At 40.7% G+C, this 24,047-nt stretch overlaps 1 protein-coding gene across 1 annotated transcript in view; it reads right to left on the reverse strand.

Annotated features, from left to right (window-relative positions):
* The window catches only part of DAP (death associated protein), a 259,617-nt gene that overhangs the window by 46,045 nt on the left and 189,525 nt on the right, over positions 1–24,047 (reverse strand). Inside the window, exon 3 of the mRNA XM_053714510.1 lies at positions 23,538–23,580. Coding sequence (XP_053570485.1) covers positions 23,538–23,580 — 43 coding nt within the window. The remainder of the gene's footprint in view (positions 1–23,537; positions 23,581–24,047) is intronic.

Consider the following 24,047-nt stretch of genomic DNA (forward strand, 5'->3'; position numbering starts at 1 on the left):
TGAATGGCGAATCCTGAATTCTTAGCCGTAAGTTTGGTTAAATGTACTACGGCCTCCGAAATGAATGAATTAGCTAGTTTAAGGACTCTAAGCCTGTCCGTAATGTCGTCCAGCGTAGCGGAACTAAGGTTCTCTTCCAGAGACTCAATCCAAAATGCTGCCGCAGCCGTAATCGGCGCGATGCATGCAAGGGGTTGCAATATAAAACCTTGTTGAACAAACATTTTCTTAAGGTAACCCTCTAATTTTTTATCCATAGGATCTGAAAAAGCACAGCTATCCTCCACCGGGATAGTGGTGCGCTTAGCTAAAGTAGAAACTGCTCCCTCCACCTTAGGGACCGTTTGCCATAAGTCCCGTGTGGTGGCGTCTATTGGAAACATCTTTCTAAATATTGGAGGGGGTGAGAACGGCACACCGGGTCTATCCCACTCCTTAGTAACAATTTCAGTTAATCTCTTAGGTATAGGAAAAACGTCAGTACTCGCCGGTACCGCAAAGTATTTATCCAACCTACACATTTTCTCTGGTATTGCAACAGTGTTACAATCGTTAAGAGCCGCTAAGACCTCCCCTAGTAATACACGGAGGTTTTCCAATTTAAATTTAAAATTTGAAATATCTGAATCCAATCTGCTTGGATCAGAACCGTCACCTACAGAATGAAGCTCTCCGTCCTCATGCTCTGCAAGCTGTGACGCAGTATCAGACATGGCCCTAGAATTATCAGCGCACTCTGTTCTCACCCCAGAGTGATCACGCTTGCCTCTTAGTTCTGGTAACTTAGCCAAAACTTCAGTCATAACAGTAGCCATATCTTGTAATGTTATCTGTAATGGCTGCCCAGATGTACTAGGCGCCATAATATCACGCACCTCCCGGGCGGGAGATGCAGGTACTGACACGTGAGGCGAGTTAGTCGGCATAACTCTCCCCTCGCTGTTTGGTGAAATTTGTTCAATTTGTACAGATTTGCTTTTATTTAAAGTAGCATCAATACAGTTAGTACATAAATTTCTATTGGGCTCCACCTTGGCATTGGAACAAATGACACAGGTATCCTCCTCTGAATCAGACATGTTTAACACACTAGCAATAAACATGCAACTTGGTTACAATCTTATTTAACAAAAACGTACTGTGCCTCAAAGAAGCACTAAACGATTAAATGACAGTTGAAATAATGAACTGAAAAACAGTTATAGCATCACTCTTTAAAAACAACACAACTTGTTAGCAAAGGTTTGTTCCCATTAGTAAAGCAACACTAATTAAATTTTAAACATAAAAATTACAGAGCAACGTTTTAACACACAGTCACTACATAAATCTCACAGCTCTGCTGAGAGAATCTACCTCCCTTCAAAGAAGTTTGAAGACCCCTGAGTTCTGTTAGAGATGAACCGGATCATGCAGAAAATACAAGTGTAAGTGACTGAAAATTTTTTGATGCGTAGCAAAGAGCGCCAAAAAACGGCCCCTCCCCCTCACACACAGCAGTGAGAGAGAAACGAAACTGTCATAAGCAAAACAAGCAAACTGCCAAGTGGAAAAATAATGCCCAAATATTTATTCACTCAGTACCTCAGAAATGCAAACGATTCTACGTTCCAGCAAAAACGTTTAACATGAATTAAATACCTATTAAAAGGTTTAATGTACTTTTACAGAGTAATTCCGGTGAAATACCATCCCCAGAATACTGAAGTGTAGAGTATACGTACATGTCATTATAACGGTATAGCAGGATTTTCTCATCAATTCCATTCAGAAAATAAAAACTGCTACATACCTCAATGCAGATTCAACTGCCCGCTGTCCCCTGATCTGAAGCTTTTACCTCCCTCAGATGGCCGAGAAACAGCAATATGATCTTAACTACTCCGGTTAAAATCATAAGAAAAACTCTGGTAGATTCTTCTTCAAACTCTGCCAGAGAAGTAATAACACGCTCCGGTGCTATTGTAAAATAACAAACTTTTGATTGAAGTTATAAAAACTAAGTATAATCACCATAGTCCTCTCACACCTCCTATCTAGTCTTTGGGTGCAAGAGAATGACTGGAGGTGACGTAGAGGGGAGGAGCTATATAGCAACTCTGCTGGGTGAATCCTCTTGCACTTCCTGTAGGGGAGCAGATAATATCCCAGAAGTAATGATGACCCGTGGACTGATCACACATAACAGAAGAAATAACAAACTTTTGATTGAAGAAATAAACTAAATAAAATCACCATAGTCCTCTCACACATCCTATCTAGTCGTTGGGTGCAAGAGAATGACTGGGGGTGACGTAGAGGGGAGGGGCTATATGCAACTCTGCTGGGTGAATCCTCTTGCACTTCCTGTTGGGGAGGAGTAATATCCCAGAAGTAATGATGACCCGTGGACTGATCACACTTAACAGAAGAAATTAAGATTTTTTATTAAACAAATTCGTTAAAAACATAAGGGCATTGCATGTACCCTGTATGTATTAAAAATAATAGCACAACACGTTTCTCAGCTCTTCTGGCTGTTTCCTCAGGCTTCAGGATAAAGCCCAGAGGGGGGCAAAACGCGCCAGGGAACATATCAAGAGCTTATGGGGGCTCTCTTTTATGGGACAGGAGTTGTAAATAATATAGCATTGGAGCTGATATTTTTTATATTATAATTAATCTCGTAGCGCTTTCAGTGATCGATACATAGATTGGCCCTTTAGTACAGGACTTGGTATTTAGTCTGTGGTATAGAGTGCATAGATCCTCACTGGAGTACTATATTTGATATAAATACTTAATATAAAAACCTAAGATCGTTGCAACCTCTAATTTAAACCCTATAAATTGATATCCACTATCGCCACTAGCATTATATTTACGACCACTACAAGCAATTTATGCTCAGAAACTGGGCTGCACAATTATATAATAGAATGGTTTGGGCTATGTAATATTTATACTAATGCACTATGCTTAGGAATACCAATATATTGCTATATATTGGTATTCCTAAGCATAGTGCATTAACGGACGGTTATTATTATTGTCATCTCTTTATCCAGCTTAATAGCGATTAATGTGGAAATGTATGTGGATGAGTAATTTTACTCTTTACCATTATTGTTAGCAATTTGATAACAACAGAGTTGTTTATTATTTATATATTAAGACTAAGTATCTGCAATTTGCAAACTTTAGTGGCAAGATAATCAGGGCTTAGTGTATTTACAAGGGCTCTTCCGATATCCATTTAGGCATTAGATTGGTATATACCAGGTGGTACTAAATTACTACTACTGTACATGTGTACAAACATAACATTACACCAATACAGTCTAGGTCCCAGGAGTTACCTGGCGGTACCTATTATCATCATACTGCTATACATGTGTATAAGTACTATACTACACTCACACTAACTGTATATAAGGTCAATACCTTTATTTGCTATATAGCTTTAATGATGCTTTGTAATTTCTTATATATAAGAACTCACATTATCAATCCGGAATTGGTCGCACCAAATATTCAATGATATATTTTTTATTTCCCTTTTCATTTAAGGGAGCGTCTCATACATCCTAGCAGCGCATCATTTTCATAGACATTACGTTCATCGCTTACCCTAGTGAAATGGGATTGAACTGCATGGATGACGCTTCACCTTAGTCTGATAAGGATTATATTATATCTAAGAATATATTATTCTTTCAGAATTGATCCATGCTTCTCATATAACCCTAATTTCAACTAGAGGTTACCAACCTCAAAGGTCTATTGAGGAATATATTTATTTTTAGGGTTAATATTATTTCACCTCTCCGTCCATGGTTTTAAATATTCGTTACCCAATTTTATAGTGTAATTATTAAAAGTTATGTTTTAATTCAGTTGTCCTTAATTTTTGCCTAGGAGTCAGGGCAGCAAGTGCTAACTGACATTCTTTAGCGGGAATTTTCTCTTTATTCCCACATTTTGTGTTGAAAGATTTAAACACAGGCCTGATGCTGACCAAGGCCTGAACAAAAGACTGAACATCTGGCAGAACTGCCAGACGTTTATACAGAAGAATAGACAGAGCAGAAATCCGACCCTTCAAAGTACAGACTGACAAACACATCTCCAGGCCCTCCTGAAGAAAAGCCAAAATTTGAGGAACCTTAATTTGTTCCAAGAAAAACCTTTTGAATCACACCAATAAAGGTATTTACACCATACCCTATGGTAAATTCTGCTAGTAACCGGTTTACAAGCCTGAAGCATAGTATCTATGACTTTCTCAGAGAAGCCATGTCTAGCCAAATTTAGGCGTTTAATCTCCAAGCAGTCAGCTTCAGAGAAACCAGATTTGGATGAAGAAAGGGACCCTGAAGTAGAAGGTCTTTCCTGAAAGGTAACGTCCAAGGCGGAAATGATGACAGTCACGAGATCCTCAAACCAGATCCTGCGAGGCCATGCAGGAGCTATAAGAATCTCAGAAGCTCTCTCCTGTTTGATGTGAGCAATTACTTGTGGAAGCAACGCAAACAGAGAAAACAGGTATACTAGGTTGAAGCTCCAAGAAACCACTAGAGCATCTACCAGAACGGCTTGAGGATCTCTTGACCTTAAACCGTACTTTGGAAGCTTGGCGTTTTGGCGAGACGCCATCAGACCCAACTCTGGAACCCCCCCACCTGAGAGTTATTATTGTGAAAACCTCTGGGTGGAGAGCCCACTCTCCGGGATGAATAGTCTGCCTGCTTAGAAAATCCCCCTCCCAGTTGTCCACCCCTGTTAAGTGAATGTGAGAGAGATGGCAATTGTGAGACTCCGAATTCCTCCCTGGTGATTGATGTAGGCCACCGAGGTGATGTTGTCCGACTGAAATCTTATAAATCGGACCAAAGCTAGTTGAGGCCAAGCTATTAAAGCATAGAAAATTGCTCTGAACTCCGAGATGTTTATTGAAAGAGACAACTCTTCTGGAGTCCATAGACCCTGTGTCTTTAAGAAACCCCAAACAGGCTGGCGTCCGTGGTCACAATCACCCAGTAAGGCCTCAGGAAGCAAGTGCCCGAGACAGATGGTGAGACTCTTGTTAGGGAATCCAAAATGTATCTTCTGCGAGAGATCGGAGTGGTCCCCGTTCCATTGACTAAGCATGCATAGCTGCAGAGGTCTCAGATGGAACCGAGCAAAAGGAATAATGTCCACTGAGGCAACCTTCAGTCCAATCACCATCATGCATTGAGACACAGGGGGACGAATAGCAGACTGGAAAGACAGGCAAGAAACATGAAGCTTGGATTTTCTGACATCCATCAGAAAAATCTTCATGGACAAGAAACAAACCCTTGTATCTGGAACAAGGGAACTCTTTCCCAGATTCACTTTCCACCCGTGTGAACGTAGAATAGACCACAACATCTCAGTATGAGACCTTGCTAGATGAAAAGATGGAGCGACCCAGGGATCAGTGCTGGGCCCTATTCTTTTTAATATTTTTATAAATTACTTGGAGCTAGAATTAAATAGCGACATCTCTATTTTTGCAGATGATACTAAGTTAAGTAAGGTCATTAGGTCAGAGCAGGACGAACTTTCGTTACTAAGGGACCTGCAAAAATTAGAAGTATGGGCAGGTAAATTGAAAATGAGATTTAATACGGGAAAATGCAAGTAAAAATAAGCAGGCAACATATTTAAATGGGACAAGACTTAGCCAAACAGAGGAGGAAAGGGATATGGGAACAGTAATAGATAACAAGCTAAAGATGGGTGCACAATGCAGGGCAGCGGCTTCAAAGGCTACTAGCATGTATTAAAAGAGGCATTGACTCAAGGGAGGAAAGCATAATTCTGTCACTATATAAAGTCCTGGTAAGACCTCACCTTGAGTATGGAGTGCAGTTCTGGGGACCAATCGCAAAAAAAGATATTGCAGAACTAGAAAAAGTTCAGAGAAGGGCCACAAAGCTAATAAGGGGATTGGAGAATTTAACCTATGAGGAGAGGCTAGCCAAACTGGGTCTGTTTTCTTTAGAAAAAAGGCATTTAAGAGGTGACATAATTACTTTATATAAATATATACAGAGATGGCAGAAGCTCTGTTTATTCCAAGAAAATTGTTTGTGACCAGAGGTCACAATTTAAGGTTGGAGGAAAGGAGATTTAATCTCCTGCAACGGAAACGTTTTTTTCACTGTAAAAGCAATAAAATTGTGGAACTCATTACCAAAGGAGGTAGTGAATGCCAATACCCTAAGATACATTTAAAAATTATTTGGATACATTTCTGTCTATAAACAAAATTTATGGATATGATTGCTAGTATTAAATGGGTCACCTTTTAGTGGAATTATTTAAGCTTAACCAACCCCAGTTCCGGGAGAAACCCCAAGAAAACTCAAGGAGACCACGCCCAGTGTCCCTAACAGGGAAAAACATCTCCCAGGATCCTAAAATGAGACATAACACAGAGATCACAAAGCAAGACCAAAAGTCTCAGAAAAACAGCTAGACCGTACACAGTCGATGTGCAATAGCTGCAGCTGGTTACAATCTGCAACTGGACCGCTGCAAGGCAGCCAAACTACCCTTCAAACTACTACCTGCTGAGGACCAAGTCCAAAGTTTTAGATTCCAGAAGGAAAATAATAAACAAATTAAAAGACATCCTAATCGGATAAAAGAAAATATAAAGCAAACCTGTAGGTTAATGCCCAATAAGAAAACAGGCCTACTGCAGGACCAGCCAAACAGAGCCCTAATCTTCAAAAAAACTGGGAAGGATCTAAAAAAAAGAACAGTCAGGAGATTACGTCATCCCACATGTCTAATAAGGTGCACCATTCGAAGCAGACTGAAAATTCCTGTATCCGAAAAGGATAGAATCATTTAATAACTGGAAAACATGTCTGAGTAAGACACGAAGGCGCGCCACTCTGTAACGAAAGGCACAACAATCAGGGACAGTTACACCTGCAGGGAACTGTACAGGCCCTTCCCAAGGCGGCAGACCCGGGATAATCACACATAATTGCCTGGACTCTGCAGATGAATAATCGCCAAGAATATGTGGAAGCGAAAATGTGCTGCAACCTCCGGGGGGAACAAGCCGCCCTGCGTGGAGGAATAATCATAATCTGGGTTACTCGCATGTGTAGTATGGAGCGGTAGGGAAATCGCCTCTAGGAGGACAAGACCCCCAGAGGCAGATGACTCAGCTGACCCTTGATTCCCCGAGTCTGAGGAAACCAGGTACTCTAATACGGCACACCGAACATAACTGATTGACATGTGTCAACAAGGCCAATCCGGATTCTTCCCTGGATGAAGAATCTGAAATTAGAACAGTCTCGGCATCAGAATCCTCCATAACTGGATAGAGAATATGCCAATATGGACTAGTTTAAGACAAAACGGCACCTGACACCCACAATGGCTGGGGCACTCACCAACTCCTATGAACCAGACCCCTGCGAACTAGAATTTCTCCATCAACACACGGTCAGGAATGCGGAAATGGAGGACGGAATGTAATCACGCCTGGTCCGAAGGAAAACCGCATAGTCCAAAAAAGCGTGCCCAACCATAAGGTCGCGTCACTTCCAAAGGCCTTTATGTTCCAGCCATGAGCCAGTTTAACACTAAACATAAGAAGATTGAATCACATAACAAACATGATTAAAAAAAAAAACTGTTCAATAACCCCCCTCAGGGGATATTAACCTTTGATTCCAAGATATTAAAGGAGACTCACTGAGACCCTTATGTTAAGTTAGTCCCACAAGGTGGTAGCCTCTCGGGAAAACATTAGTACAGTACATTTACAAAGAAATAAATGAAACAATCTTACCAGGATCTACACCGTGGAACAGGAACACGGCCCTTCAAGAGTAACGGATAGTACCATCGCCTCCGCCATGGCAGGCAGCGGGGCGAAGTTAGACAACGCCGATTGCTGGAGGAGATGTTACATGAGTCGGTTTCACAGAAAGACTCTTCCTGCAACTCTAACTTTCATCCAAGCCCTCACTGAGAAACTGACAGGATTACTTAAAACTCCTGTCCCATGTCGAAGAGTACTACCCTCCATAAGGGACAAATTAAATTCTGACACTTCACTGCCAACCTCCTGGGACGAAAGGCAAAGAATGAGTGGGGGATGAGGGGAGTGGGAGGAGTATTTAAGCCTTTGGCTGGAGTGTCTTTGCCTCCTCCTGGTGGCCAGGTTCTTATTTCCCAAAAGTAATGAATGCAGCTGTGGACTCTTTCCATTTAAGAAGAAAACTAACAGACCGCACCCAGTCACAGTGCGCAAGCTATTATGGACCAGTTCCTTTTCCCTTGGTTGGAACAATAATAAAAGCCTTATGCTTGGTCCAGCTTTACATTGGGATTTTTTTTTATCAGAACCACCAAATACAGTCTGTGCATACTAAGTCAACTTTGGAGAAGTGACTTCCTCTAAATCCCATTTAGATTCACATAGAAAAACTATAATAATTTCAATTTCCTAGCCACGGCAAAACACCTAGTGCTTGGTAAATTCACTTGTTTATAATACAGGAGAGACTGGAACACTACAGGAGAGGCTAGAACACTACAGGAGAGTCTGGAACACTACAGGAGAGTCTGGAACACTACAGGAGAGTCTGGAACACTACAGGAGAGTCTGGAACACTACAGGAGAGTCTGGAACACTACAGGAGAGTCTGGAACACTACAGGAGAGTCTGGAACACTACAGGAGAGTCTGGAACACTACATGTACAAAATGAGGAATCCTAGAGCTACTGAAGAATACTAAGATCAAAGTCTAAACTATTGGACCTGCAAATTCTGGCTGAGCCTCAGTAGAGTGGTAATAGACTGCACACAAATTTCACACCCAGATCAGACTTTCTGGCTCTGGTGCATCTGCTGTAAAACAGAAAACAGTTTATTTCTAGAAAACCCCCCACAAAGAAATATCCAAAAAATGTGGCACCAAGCACAAGTACACACTTAAAAGGGGCATAAAACCCAAAATTGTTCTTTTATGATTCATATAGAGAATACAATTTTTAACAACTTTCCAATTTACTTCATTCTTTTGGTATCCGTTGATGAAGAAACAACAATGCACGTGGGTGAACCAATAACATGAGGCATATATATGCAGCCACCAATCAGCAGCTCCTGAGCCGACCTAGCTATGCTTTTCAAAAATGGATACCAAGAGAACAAAGCAAATTAGATAATAGAAGTAATTTTTTATGTAGAAATAATAATTTTTTCACTAGTAAGCCCAGACATGAAAATTAAATAACCAAAATGTCTATAATGAACGTTTCTGTAGCAGCAGCACCTGGGCACAAGTGAATGGTAGAATAGAGGAAAGGTTCCAAGTACAGAAAAAAAGGTTCCAACTACAATAAAAGTTCAGCAAAGAAATTGGAGATAAAACACTCCTTGCAAACTTCTTGTCTACCAATTGTAAGGAATGCTGTCCGACGTGGGGCTAAACAAGCCACTTAAGGACATTACAAAGAAGAGCACCTTTGCATCTTCTCCCATTTCTCTGTTGGGGCTTCTTATCTAGTTGATTATCTGTCCACTAGGGCTTGAAAGGTGTCTACTAATTTACTGAACAATCCAGTATTTCAACTACCTGTCCAGAAAAATAACTAAACACAACTAACTGGGATTGATTTGGGCATATAAATGCCCATATCATACCCACCATGGCTTTGAAGTTATTGACAAACAATTAACATGGAATGCAGGCAATAGGACCCTATCTGAGTTGCAGTATGGCTGTCAGAAGTTGTAGTGCCATGAGGTCTGATATGAGATCTGATGACGATCGCCGTACTGTGTATATGAATCCCTGTATGCATAGGGAAACACAATAGTATGTTTTTTGTTTGGGGTGCATTTGCCAGGAGATGAATTCCCATATGTGAAAAAGGCAAATTTATTCTTACCTGATAAATTTGTTTCTTTTATGATACGATCAGTCCGCGGATTTCATCCTTACTTGTGGGATATCGCCTCCTGGTCAGCAGGAAGAGGCAAAGAGCTCCACAGCAGAGCTGCATAAATAGCTCCTCCGTTCCCTCCCAACCCAGTCATTCGACCAAAGTTAGGAAGAGAAAGGAAAAGCCAAGGAGCAGAGTTGACTGAAGTTTAACAAAAATAAAGGCCTGTCATGTAAAAACAGGGAGGGCCGCGGACTCATTGTATCGTAAAAGAAACAAATTTATCAGGTAAGAATACATTTCCCTTTTCTTTTACAAGATACGATGAGCCTACGGATTTCATCCTTACTTGTGGGATACAATACCAAAGCAATAGGACACGGATGAAACAGGAGGGACAAGACAGGGCACCTAAACGGAAGGCACCACTGCTCGAAGAAAAAATTTGTAAAATTTTGAAAAAGTGTGAAGAGAAAACCAAGTCGCAGCTTTGCAAATCTGTTCCACAGAAGCATCATGTTTAAATGCCCATGAGGAAGCCACCGCCCTAGTGGAATGAGCCGTAATACGTTCAGGAGGCTGCTGTCCAGCAGTCTCATATGCAAAATGAATGATACTCTTCAGTCAAAAAGAAACAGAGATAGCCTGATTAATATTTTTGTTGGAAACAACCTTAGGAAGAAAACCAGGTTTGGTACACAACACTACCTTATCTGTGTGGAAAATAAGATGAGGAGAATCACATTGTAATGCTGAAAGCTCAGAAACTCTGCGAGCAGAAGAAATAACAACTAAAAAAAAAACCTTCCAAGATAGCAACTTAATATCTATGGAATGCATAGGTTCAAACGGAACCCCTTGAAGAAAATTAAGAACTAAATTCAAACTCCAAGGAGGAGCAATTGGTCTAAACAGAGGCCTGATTCTAGTCAGAGCCTGACAAAAAGATTGAACATCTGGAACATCTGCCAGACGCTTGTGTAGCAAAATAGACAATCTGTCCCTTTAAGGAACTAGCTGACAACCCTTTCTCCAAACCTTCTTGGAGAAAGGACAAAATCCTAGCAATCCTAACCCTACTCCATGAGTAGCCCTTGGATTCGCACCAATAAAGATATTTACCCCATATCTTATGGTAAATCTTTCTAGTAACAGGCTTACGAGCCTGGATCAAGGTATCAATGACCGAATCAGAGAACCCTCGCTTAGATAAAATCAAGCATTCAATCTCTAAGCAGTTAGCTGCAGAGAAGTTAGATTCGGATGATGGAAGGGTCCCTGAACGAGAAGGTCCTGCCTCAATGGAAGCTTCCACGGCGGCAGAGATGACATGTCTACCAGATCGGCATACCAAGTCCTGCAAGGCCACGCAGGAGCGATGAGAATCACTGAAGCCCTCTCCTGTTTGATGGCGGGAACACATAAGCTAGGTTGAACGACCAAGGCACTGCCAAGGCATCTATCAGTTCGGCCTGAGGATCCCTGGACCTGGATCCGTATCTCGGGAGTTTGGCATTCTGACGCGACGCCATGAGATCCAGCTCCGGCCTGCCCCATCTGAGAATCAGGCTGGCAAATACTTCCGGATGGAGTTCCCATTCCCCTGGATGAAACGTCTGTCTGCTCAAAAAATCCGCCTCCCAATTGTCCACTCCTGGGATGTGGATTGCTGATAGTAAGCAAGAGTGAGTCTCCGCCCACTGAATTATCCTGGTCACTTATGCCATCGCTAAGGAACTCCTTGTTCCTCCCTGATGATTGATGTAGGCCACAGTCGTGATGTTGTCTGACTGGAACCTGATGAATTTGGGCGAAGCCAACTGAGGCCAAGCCAGAAGCGCATTGAATATTGCTCTCAACTCCAGAATGTTGATGGGAAGTAGAGACTCCGATCGAGTCCATACACCTTGAGCCTTCAAGGAATTCCAGACTGCTCCCCATCCTATCAGACTGGCATCCGTTGTCACCATCTCCCATCAGGGTCTGCGGAAGCATGTCCCCTGGGACAGATGATCCAGCGACAACCACCACAGAAGAGAGTCCCTTGTCTCCTGATCTAGATCTATTTGTGGAGACAAATTTGCATAATCTCCATTCCACTGTCTGAGCATGTTCAGTTGTAGAGGTCTGAGATGAAAACGTGTAAACGGAATGATATCCATTGCTGCCACCATTAAGCCAATTACCTCCATGCACTGAGCCACTGACGGCCGAGGATTGGACTGAAGGGATCGGCATGTGTTCAGAATCTTTAACTTTCTGACTTCCGTCAAAAATATCTTCATGGATAGAGAGTCAATTAGAGTAGCCAGGAAGGGCACCCTTGTCTGTGGAACTAGTGAACTTTTCTCGAGATTCACTTTCCACCCGTGAGTCCTTAGAAAAGACAGAACAATGTCGGTATGTGACTTTGCTAGCTGATAAGACGACGCCTGGATCAGAATATCGTCTATATAAGGCGCCACAGCAATGCCCCGCGGTCTTAGAACCGCCAGCAGAGAACCCAGAACCTTTGTGAAAATTCTGGGTGCCGTGGCCAGACCGAAAGGGAGGACCACAAACAGAAAATGTTTGTCTAGGAAGGCAAACTTCAGGAACTTGTGATGATCCCTGTGTATAGGGATATGAAGATATGCATCCTTTAGATCCACGGTAGTCATATATTGACCCTCCTGGATCAATGGAAGAATGGTCCGAATAGTTTCCATCTTGAAGGATGGAACTCTGAGAAATTTGTTTAGACTTTTGACATCTTAAATGGGTCGAAACGTTCCCTCTTTTTTTGGGAACTACAAAGAGATTTGAGTAAAACCCCTGCCCCTGTATTGGAACGGGGCATATTACTCCCATGAGGGAGAGATCTCCTACACAGCGTAAGAACGCCTCTCTTTTTATCTGGTCGACAGATAATCGTGAAAGAAGAAACCTTCCTCTGGGGAAGGAATTTTTGAACTCCAACTGATACCCTTGAGACACGATTTCAAGTGTCTAGGGGTCCTGAACGTCTCTGATCCAAGCCTGGACAAAGAGAGAAAGTCTGCCCCCTACTAGATCCGGTCCCGGATCGGGGGCCGCCCCTTCATGCTGTTTTCATAGCAGCAGCAGGCTTCTTGGGTTGTTTACCCTTGTTCCAAGCCTGGTTGGGTCTCAAGGTGGGCTTGGCTTGAGAAAAATTCCCTTCCTGTTTAGTGGAAGAGGAAGAGGGGATTCCCTTGAAATTTCAAAAGGAACAAAAATTACTCTGTCGTCCCCTTTGCTTAGATGTCTTATCTTGAGGGAGGAGATGACCCTTACCTCCCGTAATGTCAGAAATGATCTCCTTCAAGTCAGGCCCGAACAGGGTCTTTCCCTTGAAAGGAATAGCCAAGAGCTTAGATTTAGAGGACACATCCGCAGACCAAGATTTTAGCCATAAGGCTCTTCGTGCCAAGATGGAGAATCCTGAATTCTTAGCCGCCAACTTGGTGATTTGAAAGGAAGCATCCGTAATAAAAGAATTAGCCAGCTTAAGAGCCTTAATTCGATCCTGTATTTCCTCTAAAGAAGTCTCAGTCCTAAGGGACTCTTCTAGAGCGTCAAACCAAAAGGCAGCCGCAGTTGTGAGTGTTACAATGCAGGCCGTCGGTTGCAAAAGAAAACCTTGATGAACAACATAATTTATGTAAGAACTTACCTGATAAATTCATTTCTTTCATATTAACAAGAGTCCATGAGCTAGTGACGTATGGGATATACATTCCTACCAGGAGGGGCAAAGTTTCCCAAACCTTAAAATGCCTATAAATACACCCCTCACCACACCCACAAATCAGTTTAACGAATAGCCAAGAAGTGGGGTGATAAGAAAAAAAGTGCGAAGCATATAAAATAAGGAATTGGAATAATTGTGCTTTATACAAAAAAATCATAACCACCACAAAAAAGGGTGGGCCTCATGGACTCTTGTTAATATGAAAGAAATGAATTTATCAGGTAAGTTCTTACATAAATTATGTTTTCTTTCATGTAATTAACAAGAGTCCATGAGCTAGTGACGTATGGGATAATGACTACCCAAGATGTGGATCTTTCCACACAAGAGTCACTAGAGAGGGAGGGATAAAATAAAGACAGCCAATTCCTGCTGAAAATAATCCACACCCAAAATAAAGTTTAACAAAAAACATAAGCAGAAGATTCAAACTGAAACCGCTGCCTGAAGAACTTTTCTACCAAAAACTGCTTCAGAAGAAGAAAATACATCAAAATGGTAGAATTTAGTAAAAGTATGCAAAGAGGACCAAGTTGCTGCTTTGCAGATCTGGTCAACCGAAGCTTCATTCCTAAACGCCCAGGAAGTAGAAACTGACCTAGTAGAATGAGCTGTAATTCTTTGAGGCGGAATTTTACCCGACTCAACATAGGCAAGATGAATTAAAGATTTCAACCAAGATGCCAAAGAAATGGCAGAAGCTTTCTGGCCTTTCCTAGAACCGGAAAAGATAACAAATAAACTAGAAGTCTTACGGAAAGATTTCGTAGCTTCAACATAATATTTCAAAGCTCTAACAACATCCAAAGAATGCAATGATTTCTCCTTAGAATTCTTAGGATTAGGACATAATGAAGGAACCACAATTTCTCTACTAATGTTGTTGGAATTCACAACTTTAGGTAAAAATTCAAAAGAAGTTCGCAACACCGCCTTATCCTGATGAAAAATCAGAAAAGGAGACTCACACGAAAGAGCAGATAATTCAGAAACTCTTCTAGCAGAAGAGATGGCCAAAAGGAACAAAACTTTCCAAGAAAGTAATTTAATGTCCAATGAATGCATAGGTTCAAACGGAGGAGCTTTGAAGAGCTCCCAAAACCAAATTCAAACTCCATGGAGGAGAAATTGACTTAATAACAGGTTTTATACGAACCAAAGCTTGTACAAAACAATGAATATCAGGAAGAATAGCAATCTTTCTGTGAAAAAGAACAGAAAGAGCGGAGATTTGTCCTTTCAAAGAACTCGCGGACAAACCCTTATCTAAACCATCCTGAAGAAACTGTAAAATTCTCGGTATTCTAAAAGAATGCCAAGAAAAATGATGAGAAAGACACCAAGAAATATAAGACTTCCAGACTCTATAATATATCTCTCGAGATACAGATTTACGAGCCTGTAACATAGTATTAATCACGGAGTCAGAGAAACCTCTATGACCAAGAATCAAGCGTTCAATCTCCATACCTTTAAATTTAAGGATTTCAGATCCGGATGGAAAAAAGGACCTTGAGACAGAAGGTCTGGTCTTAACGGAAGAGTCCATGGTTGGCAAGATGCCATCCGGACAAGATCCGCATACCAAAACCTGTGAGGCCATGCCGGAGCTATTAGCAGAACAAACGAGCATTCCCTCAGAATCTTGGAGATTACTCTTGGAAGAAGAACTAGAGGCGGAAAGATATAGGCAGGATGATACTTCCAAGGAAGTGATAATGCATCCACTGCCTCCGCCTGAGGATCCCGGGATCTGGACAGATACCTGGGAAGTTTCTTGTTTAGATGAGAGGCCATCAGATCTATCTCTGGGAGCCCCCACATTTGAACAATCTGAAGAAATACCTCTGGGTGAAGAGACCATTCGCCCGGATGCAACGTTTGGCGACTGAGATAATCCGCTTCCCAATTGTCTACACCTGGGATATGAACCGCAGAGATTAGACAGGAGCTGGATTCCGCCCAAACCAAAATTCGAGATACTTCTTTCATAGCCAGAGGACTGTGAGTCCCTCCTTGATGATTGATGTATGCCACAGTTGTGACATTGTCTGTCTGAAAACAAATGAACGATTCTCTCTTCAGAAGAGGCCAAAACTGAAGAGCTCTGAAAACTGCACGGAGTTCCAAGATATTGATCGGTAATCTCACCTCCTGAGATTCCCAAACTCCTTGTGCCGTCAGAGATCCCCACACAGCTCCCCAACCTGTGAGACTTGCATCTGTTGAAATTACAGTCCAGGTCGGAAGAACAAAAGAAGCCCCCTGAATTAAACGATGGTGATCTGTCCACCACGTTAGAGAGTGCCGAACAATCGGTTTTAAAGATATTAATTGATATATCTTCGTGTAATCCCTGCACCATTGGTTCAGCATACAGAGCTGAAGAGGTCGCATGTGAAAACGAGCAAAGGGGATCGCGTCCGATGCAGCAGTCATAAGACCTAGAATTTCCAAGCATAAGGCTACCGAAGGGAATGATTGAGACTGAAGATTTCGACAGGCTGTAATCAATTTTAGACGTCTCTTGTCTGTTAAAGACAAAGTCATGGACACTGAATCTATCTGGAAACCCAGAAAGGTTACCCTTGTTTGAGGAATCAAAGAACTGATTGGTAAATTGATCCTCCAACCATGATCTTGAAGAAACAACACAAGTCGATTCGTATGAGACTCTGCTAAATGTAAAGACGGAGCAAGTACCAAGATATCGTCCAAATAAGGAAATACCACAATACCCTGTTCTCTGATTACAGACAGAAGGGCACCGAGAATCTTTGTGAAAATTCTTGGAGCTGTAGCAAGGCCAAACGGTAGAGCCACAAATTGGTAATGCTTGTCTAGAAAAGAGAATCTCAGGAACTGATAATGATCTGTATGAATCGGAATATGCAGATATGCATCCTGTAAATCTATTGTGGACATATAATTCCCTTGCTGAACAAAAGGCAATATAGTCCTTACAGTTACCATCTTGAACGTTGGTATCCTTACATAACGATTCAATAATTTTAGATCCAGAACTGGTCTGAAGGAATTCTCCTTCTTTGGTACAATGAAGAGATTTGAATAAAACCCCATCCCCTGTTCCGGAACTGGAACTGGCATAATTACTCCAGCCAACTCTAGATCTGAAACACAATTCAGAAATGCTTGAGCTTTCACTGGATTTACTGGGACATGGGAAAGAAAAAATCTCTTTGCAGGAGGTCTCATCTTGAAACCAATTCTGTACCCTTCTGAAACAATGTTCTGAATCCAAAGATTGTGAACAGAACTGATCCAAATTTCTTTGAAAAAACGTAACCTGCCCCCTACCAGCTGAACTGGAATGAGGGCCGTACCTTCATGTGAACTTAGAAGCAGGCTTTGCCTTTCTAGCAGGCTTGGATTTATTCCAGACTGGAGATGGTTTCCAAACTGAAACTGCTCCTGAGGACGAAGGATCAGGCTTTTGTTCTTTGTTGAAACGAAAGGAACGAAAACGATTGTTAGCCCTGTTTTTACCTTTAGACTTTTTATCCTGTGGTAAAAAAGTTCCTTTCCCACCAGTAACAGTTGAAATAATAGAATCCAACTGAGAACCAAATAATTTATTTCCCTGGAAAGAAATGGAAAGTAGAGTTGATTTAGAAGCCATATCAGCATTCCAAGTCTTAAGCCATAAAGCTCTTCTGGCTAAGATAGCCAGAGACATAAATCTAACATCAACTCTAATAATATCAAAAATGGCATCACAGATGAAATTATTAGCATGCTGGAGAAGAATAATAATATCATGAGAATCACGATTTGTTACTTGTTGCGCTAGAGTTTCCAACCAAAAAGTTGAAGCTGCAGCAACATCAGCCAATGATATAGCAGGTCTAAGAAGATTACCTGAACATAGATAAGCTTTTCTTAGAAAAGATTCAATTTTTCTATCTAAAGGATCCTTAAACGAGGTACCATCTGATGTAGGAATGGTAGTACGTTTAGCAAGGGTAGAAATAGCCCCATCAACTTTAGGGATTTTGTCCCAAAATTCTAATCTGTCAGGCGGAACAGGATATAATTGCTTAAAACGTTTAGAAGGAGTAAATGAATTACCCAATCTATCCCATTCCTTAGCAATTACTGCAGAAATAGCATTAGGAACAGGAAAGACTTCTGGAATAACCGCAGGAGCTTTAAAAACCTTATCCAAACGTATAGAATTAGTATCAAGAGGACTAGAATCCTCTATTTCTAAAGCAATTAGTACTTCTTTAAGTAAAGAGCGAATAAATTCCATCTTAAATAAATATGAAGATTTATCAGCATCAATCTCTGACACAGAATCCTCTGAACCAGAAGAGTCCAAAGAATCAGAATGATGGTGTTCATTTAAAAATTCATCTGTAGAGAGAGAAGATTTAAAAGACTTTTTACGTTTACTAGAAGGAGAAATAACAGACAAAGCCTTCTTTATGGATTCAGAAACAAAATCTCTTATGTTATCAGGAACATTCTGCACCTTAGATGTTGAGGGAACTGCAACAGGCAATGGTACATCACTAAAGGAAATATTATCTGCATTAACAAGTTTGTCATGACATTTAATACAAACAACAGCTGGAGGAATAGCTACCAAAAGTTTACAGCAGATACACTTAGCTTTGGTAGATCCAGCAGGCAGAGGTTTTCCTGTAGTATCTTCTGGCTCAGATGCAACGTGAGACATCTTGCAATATGTAAGAGAAAAAACAACATATAAAGCAAAATAGATCAAATTCCTTATAAGACAGTTTCAGGAATGGGAAAAAAATGCCAAACATCAAGCTTCTAGCAACCAGAAGCAAATGAAAAATGAGACTGAAATAATGTGGAGACAAAAGCGACGCCCATATTTTTTGGCGCCAAATAAGACGCCCACATTATTTGGCGCCTAAATGCTTTTGGCGCCAAAAATGACGCCACATCCGGAACGCCGACATTTTTGGCGCAAAATAACGTCAAAAAATGACGCAACTTCCGGCGACACGTATGACGCCGGAAACGGAAATGAATTTTTGCGCCAAAAAAGTCCGCGCCAAGAATGACGCAATAAAATAAAGCATTTTCAGCCCCCGCGAGCCTAACAGCCCACAGGGAAAAAAGTCAAATTTTTGAGGTAAGAAAAATATGATAATTAAAGCATAATCCCAAATATGAAACTGACTGTCTGGAAATAAGGAAAGTTGAACATTCTGAGTCAAGGCAAATAAATGTTTGAATACATATATTTAGAACTTTATAAATAAAGTGCCCAACCATAGCTTAGAGTGTCACAGAAAATAAGACTTACTTACCCCAGGACACTCATCTACATGTTTGTAGAAAGCCAAACCAGTACTGAAACGAGAATCAGTAGAGGTAATGGTATATATAAGAGTATATCGTCGATCTGAAAAGGGAGGTAAGAGATGAATCTCTACGACCGATAACAGAGAACCTTATGAAATAGACCCCGTAGAAGGAGATCACTGCATTCAATAGGCAATACTCTCCTCACATCCCTCTGACATTCACTGCACGCTGAGAGGAAAACCGGGCTCCAACTTGCTGCGGAGCGCATATCAACGTAGAATCTAGCACAAACTTACTTCACCACCTCCCTTGGAGGCAAAGTTTGTAAAACTGATTTGTGGGTGTGGTGAGGGGTGTATTTATAGGCATTTTAAGGTTTGGGAAACTTTGCCCCTCCTGGTAGGAATGTATATCCCATACGTCACTAGCTCATGGACTCTTGTTAATTACATGAAAGAAATAAAGTTTTTTGAGAAGACCCTCCAACTTCTTATCCATGGGGTCATTGAAAGCACAACTGTCCTTGATAGGGATAGTCATACGTTTAGCCAGGGTAGAGATATCTCCCTCCACCTTAGGGATCGTCTGCCAAGAATCCCGCACGGCGTCAGCTATAGAGTACATTTTCTTAAACATAGGGGAAGGGGAGAAAGGGATACCCGGTCTTTCCCATTCCCTAGCAATAATTTCCGAAATCCTCTTAGGAACCGGAAAAATGTCAGAATAAGAAGGGACCTCTAAGTATCTGTCCATCTTACTCAATTTCTCTGGAGGGACCACAATAGTGTCACAGTTGTCCAGAGTCATCAGGCGGAGGTGTTCAAGCTTAAACCTGAAAGCCATCACTTCCGAATCTGTCTGGGGTAATGCACTTCCTGAATCAGACAGTTCCCTCTCAGACAAAGCCTCCATTCCCCCTAACTCAGAGCCCTGAGAGGCTAGATCGGAGATCGCCATCAAGGCATTAGAAGTCGCAGGGACCACCTGGGCCTCTTTCCTACTGTTTACCTTGCAAAGCTGGTAACTTAGATAAGACTTCTGAAAGAGTGGATGACATAACTGCAGCCATATCCTGCAGAGTGAATGAGGCGGACGCAGTTGAAGAGCACGGCATCGCTTGAGCGGGCGTTAAAGGCTGTGACACTTGGGGAGAAAGTTGCGGCATACCCTGAATTTCATCAGTCTGAGAACATTCCTTAGATACATCTTTATTGAAGAAAATTTGTTCTTTACACTGTAAAGCCCTTTCAATGCATGAGGGACAAAGCGTAACAGGGGGTTCCACAATGGCATCTAAACACATAGGACATGTACTTTGTTCAATGTCATCCATGATAAGATAAGCAAAAGGCAAGCTTGGTCGAAATACTGATAATATATTGTAAAATTCAGTCAAGTTTGTTTATAATAAAAAAATTTTTGGTGTACTGTGTCTTAAAGAAAAAAAACGACCTTATAATTAAAGCCCGATATATAAATGTGCAGAGAGAAAGCTGAGTATATTTATATCCAACACTCCCTGCACGTGAGCCTTATATCATACTGGAATTCCAGCAAAAAACGAAACAGTCACCCTGCCGCAGCTATGCTGCGGCTCCTACCTGCCTCCACGTGACCAATCTTAACCCCTTTTAGAACGGCTCCCCTAAGATGGCTAGTAAGATACTACTACAAGCGAGCTTAGGAACTGTGAGGAGATGTTGCAAACTGGAACTCAGTCGAGTAAGAAACTGCGCTGCTAAGCGTGCAACACCAAGCCCCGCCCCTCGTGGGCGGAAACATGTCACACAAACCCCAGGAAAAATAAGTACAGTGCCGCCATGTACCGGAGTCTAGTAAAAACACTTACCAACTCCAGCACTACCCCCAGCGTCAGCCATCTCTATAACATAATAAAGATAATAGAGCCAAGCCCAATAATACAGGTACATGCAGAGCCCTAGAGTAAAAGACTGCGCTTACCTCCATGCTGAGGAACAGCATGATATTCTCACAGTGTCAAGAGGTCCACTCTTCCTCCTGAGCCTGTGAAGGCAGAAGGGTCTTAGTTAACATTCTCTAAGACCATACACAGAAGAGCAGCTCAAGTATGGGAGGCGCAGTGAAGCTAAAACCCCACCAGTTCCCACAGCCTGAAAGGCTATAACTCCAGAGGCTGCCCTATAGTAAAATAGTACACATTGGCAACCATTTAAAAAAACAAAAAACTCTTGATTGAAGAATCCAAACTAACACCTCACTTTACCTCTTCCTATCACTAACGCAGGCAAAGAGAATGACTGGGTTGGGAGGGAAGGGAGGAGCTATTTATGCAGCTCTGCTGTGGAGCTCTTTGCCTCCTCCTGCTGACCAGGAGGCAATATCCCACAAGGATGAAATCCGTGGACTCATCGTATCTTGTAAAAGAAATAGGATTTTGTGAACTCTTACTACCATTAGAAAGAAGTTACAGCCTGCCTAGGTGTAAAAAGAAGTCACTGTCGTATTTTTCACCACTTATAGAACAGTATAACACTGGTGTGTTATAGATCTGTGGCAATAAATTATGGAATAAGATTGTACATAAATTGTGACATACAAATCTAAATCTTTAAATAAAATATTCTTTTATTTTTTTAGAAATACAATTTTATTTTTTTAGAATACCAATCTTTAAATACAAGTACTTTTTTTTTCTTTTGAAAGTACAATTCTTATTTTCTCTTAAAACAGTGTCAAAAATAAATCTAGTTCCCATTTTGCTAAAGAACTTGTGATTTCACAGCATTTACTTCAGTAGTTTGCCTGGGAACGAACGGATCTTTTGCTTTCAATTAAATGTTAAGAAATGGCTGACAAGCCAGCAGATGAACATCTCAGTTCAACTTTTTAATATTTATCATGTAACATACAACCTGACTTAACATGCCAGAAGTGATTATTCTCATTTGCATAACACTATACAGAGGGATATTGACGTTTTAAATTAAAGGGACACGGAACCCATTTTTTTCTTTTGTGATTCAGATAGAGCATCTAATTTTAAGCAACTTTCCAATTTACACCTATTATCAAATTTTCTTCATTCTCTTGGTATGTTTATTTAAAAAGCAAGAATATAAGTTTAGATGCTGGCCCATTTTTGGTGAACAACCTGGGTTGTCCTTGCTGATTGGACAGCACCAATAAACCAGTGCTGTCCATGGTCCTGAACCTGTGCTGGCTCCTTAGCTTAGATGCCTTCTTTTTCAAATAAAGATAGCAAGAGAACAAAGAAAAATTGATAATAGAAGTAAATTAGAAAGTTGCTTAAAATTAAATGTTCTATCTGAATCATGAAAGAAAAAAAAATTGGGTTCAGTATCCCTTTAAAGTTTTCATGATAGCAGCAAAAACTCACTGTAGCATGTGGTCATGTATTTCACCATACAATACATAATTTAAGTAATACTGATTATACTTAAACTCTTAAAGGAATATGAAACCCAACATTTTTCTTTTATAATTCAGATAACGCATGTGATTTTAAACAACTTTCTAATTTACCTATATTATCAAATCGATCTCTTGCTGAAAAACAGGAATGTATGCTTAGGAGCCAGCTCATTTTTGGAGCACTATATGGCAGTGGTTTTGCAAGAATGTTATCTATTTGCAATAACACTAGATGGCAGCAAAATTTCCTGCCATGTAGTGCTCTAGATACCTACCTAGGTAGGTATCTCTTCAACACAGAATATCATGGGAACAAAACTGTCCTCCGCACAGTGCTCAATGAGGCGGCGTTTCCACCTCTAAACCAATAGCCATGCTAGGATGTCTGATGACATGCACAGCTATTGGTTTAGAGGTGGAAATGTCACCTTATTGAAGAAGAGCGCTATGACGATAGGGTGAGTTTAGCACCTTTTTTTTTTTTATTAACTGATGACAAACTATAAGTAATGGTAATTCCTAGCGTTTTTTATCTGTCCCCTTATTTCAGTTATTTTGACTCTCATTTTAGCCAATCAACTAGTCTATGACCATTAACACACAGAGTGTCAATATAAATCTATTGAATGAACAGGTGTTTTTTTATTTTTAGAATTTATTAATTATAATTTTTTGTATTAAATTTTCGTTTAAAAAGGCCAATTTTGCAATTTATTTTATTTGTTTTGCCCCTATTTTATGTAATTTAGCTCTGAAAAGTGAGGATTTTCTAATAAAACTTGAAAGGCACCCTGATGACTTCTCAAGTCTACATTTACCTAGTTGGCTTTAACTGATAAACTACAAAACAATTAAATTTATAAATAAGATTATGACTGTGACTGGCCTTGTTGTCTGCAAACTCAAGCCTGGATTGGCTCCTCCGAATAAGGCACAAGGTGAGTGGAGTTTGGCTATTAAAAAATTACTGGAAAGAAATGTAAATTTGTTTTAAAAACTTTAGACTTAGCTGATCTGTTATTATATAGCAAGAGAACTAAAATGTCTTACAATGTGTTTACTGTCCCTTTAACCTGCTGTTTTTACAATAAAACAACATTTGGATATTTCAGGTGCCTCATATGATGCTCTTACCCTTGTGACAGCTCCAGAGATTATCAAAGGTGGTTTAGGTGGACTGAAAAAGAAAAAAAAATGATAATTTACAACTAAAAAGTTACATTACGAATTCCCTAACATAAGCCATTACAGAATCTATAATTTGATACATTATGGAGTCAGAGCTGGACATTTGAGCAGTGTATTACATAAGGTTAACATCTCTTTACAAATATGAAAGGTTAAACCAGTGTTTCTCAACCGCGGTCCTCAAGTACAGCCGAACTAGAGCACAGGTGAAATAATCAGCTGATCAGTAACCATGGTTACCAACCTGCACTCACCCATAAGATGAATATTTTACCTGTGCTCTAGTTCAGCTATAGTGAAAAGCTGACCTGTTACGGGTACTTGAGGACCAGAAACACTGGGTTAAAGGACCATTAAAGTGATGGTAAACTGTAGCTGATTAAATGCCATATATGCAATCTTTGCCAATAAAAAAGTTTATTATGTACCTTTTATTAATCTATCTATAAAAAGGGT

This window comes from Bombina bombina, chromosome 5 (assembly GCF_027579735.1).
Source record: "Bombina bombina isolate aBomBom1 chromosome 5, aBomBom1.pri, whole genome shotgun sequence".
Taxonomy (NCBI): domain Eukaryota; kingdom Metazoa; phylum Chordata; class Amphibia; order Anura; family Bombinatoridae; genus Bombina; species Bombina bombina.